The following is a 6,160-nucleotide window of genomic DNA, read 5'->3' as shown; positions in this document are numbered from 1 at the left end:
AAAGCTTGGGTAACTACGGATAGATTCAAGGAAGGTTAAGATCGTGTCTGTCGCCTACTTCTAAAATACCATTTTTTTTATATTTCTCGATTTTAGTTATTATGAATTAAATGTTTATTTTTTTTATTTTTTATCGTATAATTAACCTGAAACTAAAACGAAAAAAATTATGTAAAATGAAGGATTAACTCGGGACATTTGAAAAAAATTTGATCGAGTAGATTGAGAAAATACATAAAAATGGAGGACCAAAAAGGAATTTTTAGAAGCTGTGGCTCACTTGTTAATAAGGAAACTAAATCTATGAATGAATGCGTCCCCTAAGCTTCCCAGCTGATCTGATCTCCACCCAGTCAACCTTCCAATTAGAAGTAACCCAATCAAAACCCTAACCCCCCTATTTTCCCACCGAAAATGCAGCACCTCCCGCCGGATTCCGATCTGCCGTCGCTCGCCTCCATCAAGGTCCGGTCCTCCTCCCCTCGCTTCCCACCTCCCACCACCCCTCTCGCCACTGAAACCCCTACCGCCAACGCCCAGCGCAAGATCGGCATCGCCGTCGATCTAAGCGATGAGTCCGAACTCGCCGTTAAATGGGCAGTCCATAATTACATCCGCCCAGGAGACGCCGTCATTCTGGTGCATGTACGCCCCACCTCCGTCCTGTACGGCGCTGACTGGGGATCTGTTGATCTTTCTATAGTCGATACTGGCAACGAGGAATCTCAACGAAAGCTTGAAGACGACTTTGACGCTTTTACAACCTCCAAGGCGGCTGATCTCGCTCAGCCGCTTGTGGAGGCGCACATACCGTTCAAAATTCACATTGTGAAGGATCATGACCTGAAAGAGAGGCTTTGTCTGGAGGTTGAGAGGCTTGGATTGAGCGCATTGATCACGGGGAGCAGGGGATTTGGTGCGGCGAAGAGGGGACATAATGGGAGGCTCGGGAGTGTGAGTGATTACTGCGTGAGACATTGTGTGTGTCCCGTGGTCGTCGTGAGGTATCCTGACGAGAAGGATATCGCGGAGGGCAACCGTCCCGTTGTTTCTGTGGGATCTGCGGAACAGTTTGAGGAGGAACATCAGGTGGATCATGCTGCTGCTACTGGTGATCGAAAAGGTCAGCCATACCCTTTTTTCAAGATTTTTCAGTTGAATATGTATAAGTTGTTTATATTGCGTTTTCCCCCTATTTCACTGTTCAATTTTGCGGTTGTGCATGCACTGAGCGTAGCTGGTTGGCATTCTTTATTTAAAAGTCGTCTATTGAATAGTTGATTATTTGGTAAATGAGAGTTATTGAATAGCACTTTGTCACAATTGCACATCTATTCCCAATAATTTGTTGAATGACATATAAATTCAAGAAGATCTCCCAATGGAGTGTTTTTGGTTTGCGTACTTCATTGGCACTCTTGTCCTTGTTGGCAACCTGGAAAAGGAACGCGAATACCATTGGGTTGATCATGCACACTGATCAGTGAGTGGAGGGCTCCTCAGTTTCCAGCCTGTTAATGTTACAAACCACATCGATTTTGCAAGCAATTATACAATTTCACGTAAGCTTAAGACGTTCTTTTGGGTTTTGACTCTTCTGTTAGAAATATGCCATAAAATACGTCTTGGTGGACAAATGATAAATGCTCTATTCAATCTGCAGTGCAAAATATAAAAGTTTATTCTGTCATTAATATGTTCAAACTATAGCTCCTTTTGCTCCCTATCAATCTAAAAAAACAATGGTGTCAGATGTTTGTCTCAATATGCTGTCGTAATTTATCTTAGTCTACTCATACGACAGACAGATGTCTGCCGAACCTTGACTTTAGCTTGTTTGTTTTTTGTTAATGTACATTATGATTGGAATGCTGAAATTAAAAAATATCTCAATTTTGGAAAGTTTTAGAGTTCTTATTTCCTATTACACTCAAAATTCCTTATAGAAAAACACTCGTGCTCATAAGTAATCACAACACTTTGTGTCCGGAACATTGCATTCTAAGTGATTGAGGTTTGCCAAATTAAAAAAATCTAGTTATTAAAAGTGCTAGAGGCATGCTCGTAGTGCAAAGTGCTGCAAGGCGCAAGTTAAGGAGCAGCCCTTAATGAATCATGTGTCTCAGCATTGAAAAGCAATAGAATGTTTTAAAAGCTTGAGGTGCTTCTTGAGTGCCTAAAATGCAGGGATTGTGAACATTTGGTGAAGTGCATCAAATTTGTTATCGATGATCGATATTTTGGAAAGTAATCATTGGATGTTATATATAATAGTATTTTGTATATCTAAATTCAAAATATTATGTTTTAATGTTTTTGGATTAGGTGTGATCGACTAGGTTCTGACATAGTTATTGCAGCACACGAGGTATGCGCCGAGAGGCGGCAGCCTTTTAGTGAAGGGTTCATCTCGATGTTTAAATCTCTTGGCACTTTTTAGTGTGCTTCACATATTAATGATTATGGGCTCATGGTGCTTATGCACCCATTGACGTCAAGCTTGATTTGCTCAACATTCCAATCCCGATCACAATAAAAGTAATGTTTTTGAAAAAAAATTGTGACAGTGTTATGATCTAATGGGAGGGTTCAGCCTATTTGGTGTGAAATTTGTTCGCATTGTTTCGTGTTGGGACTTATTTCAAAAGAACAAAGCTTATACACTGACATGAGCTATCAAGATGCAAATAATAAGCTGATAAGCTTTGGTCATTGGGATGAAATGGATTTGGTTTGCATTAGTAATTAGTAATAATTATGACGATTAGAATCGATTATGGTTGTTTTCAAACTTGTAGTTTATTATTGTCACCAGCACTTGAACTCATTATCACATATCAAAAATAAGGTGAGCATTTCTTTGGCTGTACTTGAATCACAGAATTTTGATTCATCGTCTCTTGAAAGATCTTCATGTTTTTGCTAGGAAAAACTATGAATTCAGTTTAAAACAAATATTTCCTTCTTTGTATGAGAGAATATTATTTTCTACTTTCATTCTTTTCCCCCTGAAGTATCTAGAGCTTTTTTCAAGTCTTCCTTTTGTGTTCTTTTGGTGACATATTTGGTAGCCATTATTATCTCTCCTCATAGTTGTCAATAGCCCCCGTAGCCCTCGTTATAGCGAATAGCGTAGCGAAGCGACACCACATCGCTACGGACCGCTACGCGCCATGGATTTTGCAATAGCGCTCACTCTCCTCGCTTTTGGCACTATAGCGACAATCGCGATAGCTGAAATAGCGGCGTTATTGCAAAGCAAAGCTGCATGCTTATTTTCTGTCCTTTTTTTTTTCTTTCTAATTTTGGTTTTTTTGGCATGTACTTCGTTAAGTTTTTGCTGTAAATTATATTTTTCTGCATTTTTTGCTTTATTTTTGTGTCTTCTATGATATTTAAATGAAAAAACTTAAAATAATTTCAGGTTTTAGGATTTTAAAATTAAAGTTGAAGGAATATATGCTGGAAATTAAGGTTTTTGAATTGATGTTACTATATGCTATATATTATATATTTATATAATTGTGACGTTTTACTTTCAAATAACTCTCGCTACGCTATTCGCTATGCGCTATAGCCATGAGCAACCTTTGCGCTACGGGGCGCTTTGAGCGATTGACAACTATGTCTCTCCTCTTAACCAGCTTGCTATTTAAAAGACTTGTACATCTGAGCTTTGACTGAATCTTGATGTTTATTCAAAGCAAATGCTTCTCTGATCGATTTTTCAAGTGTAGTTGATCAATGGAATTCCTAATTCCATGTGTCAACACAGTTCATTTCAACACCATTTTACACAGTTCTATTTCAACTTTTTATCTTGTCTATATACATGATGGGGTGGTTGGACATGTTTTCTGCACTAGATTCTGGTTGGTCTAGTACTCTAGTTTTGAAGTCATAGTTCTTGGTCACAACGCGGTTCGCTTAGTTCTTAGATTTTGAGTATTTAGATATGATTTTCTAAAGGTACCAATGTATGTGATGAGCTGTTGAATTGTCCTAGCACAAATGTAATCTGCTTATGATAGAAACAAGGAACAAATCTCTGAAATGGTTAGATTGTATCTCACACTCGAAGGAACAATCATCAAGGAAGACAATTTTAATGCCTGGTCTTTTGACCAGTGCAACAATATCAAAATGAAATTACATTGTATTGTAAAATTTGAATTTCATAGAATCATCAATTATCTGAGAACCTCCATGTTTTATTTTTGTCATAAATTTTACACTTGTCTAATGTTCAATGTTTCTGACAGATTCCTAGCTGATGCAATTGTTAATGGCTTCATGCCATTACACTAGGTAAGTAATTATGTTGTTTAATATTTGTGTCCCTATTGCTATCTACGTATATCAACCAATTCTTCAGTTGTATCCCTAGTTTTAGACTTGGTATAAATATTTTCTTTAAGTTTGATGCTTTTGTTTGTGAAAAAAACTTGCTGATGTTTCTTGTGCACCAATTCTTATGCAGCTCGTGGAATTCATCACTGTTTTCAAGCTCTGGGTCAGTTATAACGATCAATGAAATTTACTTGATGTGGAGTATTGTCATGTATACGAACGTTTGCTGCTTTTATTAATGCTCGCACTATCTACTTTGTTGTGTAACATTGTCAAATGATACATGTATTTTAACTTTTAAGTGGGTTTCGTGTTATGACCAGTGTTGTCTGTCATGTCACCTTTGCTATGTGTATTTCATTGCAGCACTTGAATACAGCTATCGCACAATACTACTTTATTTCACTTATGGTAATCGAATAAGATTGTTAGAAGAATATGGTTTTCCTAGTATCATAAAGAGCGTGCGCTGCATGCATTTGTGATATTTTTGTGTTCGGTAGATATATATATTCATGTAAAATACCTATATGTTTAAATATCTTTTTTTGTATGAATAGTTTTTTCTTGGTGTTTTTAATTTTCTTTAATCAAATTTATTTTGTTCATTTTGTGTTTTTATTTTTTGTTTCTTCAAGAGTGATGTGTTTTTCATTTGGCGTAAGTTTTGCGTATTTAAATTCTGTTTTATTTTTTTAATTAAAAGTTTATAATGTTTATTTGGTTTATTTATTTTATTATTTTACTTTTCAGTGATGAATTTTGGTTTGGTGAAAGTTTTTGTGTTTTTAATCTTTTAATTTAATAAATAGTATAATATTTATTTTGTATCGTGTTCTTTTTTCTTTTTCTTTTTTTTTTAAGGTGATGTGTTTTTGAAAAAGAAAAATTTTTTGAGAGTCTCAGATTGAGATCAGCAAGTGACGGGTATTTCGGCTGTCTTGTATCAGATGAAGAGAGGGAGGTGGTAGGCTTAGTAGGTCTCTCAGGTTAACATCCGTGAGACGGGTAAACTCGACTCATACATATAATGAAAAGTAATGTTTTGGTATAAAAAATAATATTTTTTCATAAATTCAGTTGAGTTAAAGATCTGTCTCACAAAATTAATCCGTGAGATGATTTTACGAGAGTTTTTGTGACAATGGTAAAAGTTTATCAAGACTCCTTCATAAATAGTATATTGGGATGTTTTCTTAGTGATAGAGGGCAAACCGAGTTAACTTGGCGCAAAACTTGGTTTTTGTTTGCCGTTTTTGATGAAGTACCACGCACTGTTTATGCTTTTGGAGCAAACAAAGCAAGTAGCCTGATGTAGATTCTCGGGTTTTCACAATTAATTTTAGCATCTCATTATCGTGTTACCTTTGGATGACTGATCAGGGAGTTTCAAGAAACAGAGAATGTGTGATTTGAGCGTCCGATGTTTGTAATTTTAGTGCATTTTTTCAAGTAAGCAAGCAAGATTGTCGAGTTTGGAATATGAGATGAAAGTGGAAAGATTGGTTGGTGTGTCGCCTTTGCTTAGACTTCCAAACTCCTGGTTACCATAAATGGAGATTTATTTTGCCGTCAAAATCTGGATATATCTTGAAACCCATAAATGGAGCGGAATAAATAATTTATTAACCGGTGATTTGTTTATAAGTTTATATTTTGCTTAAGAATTAGGGTGTGAGATGTAAACAAGATTGTAAAAGTTTGCAAGAAGGAGATTTATATTTTGATAAAACAACAAATGTTTAATTTATGATCGATGTTGTTCGATTCCGATGCACAATCATCAAACTTACTTTGAAGCATTTCTTCA

At 36.1% G+C, this 6,160-nt stretch overlaps 1 protein-coding gene across 1 annotated transcript; it reads left to right on the top strand.

The window, feature by feature from the left end:
- Positions 1 to 307: 307 nt before the first annotated feature.
- LOC140959220 (universal stress protein PHOS34-like) lies at positions 308 to 4,726 on the top strand. Its single transcript, XM_073417077.1, has 3 exons — positions 308 to 1,123; positions 4,263 to 4,308; positions 4,481 to 4,726. The coding sequence occupies exons 1-2, from the start codon at positions 415 to 417 to the stop codon at positions 4,268 to 4,270; spliced, it is 717 nt and encodes a 238-aa protein (XP_073273178.1). The 5' UTR covers positions 308 to 414; the 3' UTR covers positions 4,271 to 4,308; positions 4,481 to 4,726.
- The last annotated feature ends 1,434 nt before the right edge of the window (positions 4,727 to 6,160 follow it).

The sequence above is a fragment of the Primulina huaijiensis genome, chromosome 15 (genome assembly GCF_012295235.1).
Source record: "Primulina huaijiensis isolate GDHJ02 chromosome 15, ASM1229523v2, whole genome shotgun sequence".
In the NCBI taxonomy this organism is placed as follows: Eukaryota; Viridiplantae; Streptophyta; class Magnoliopsida; order Lamiales; family Gesneriaceae; genus Primulina; species Primulina huaijiensis.
This window is presented reverse-complemented; position numbering and strand designations above follow the sequence as displayed.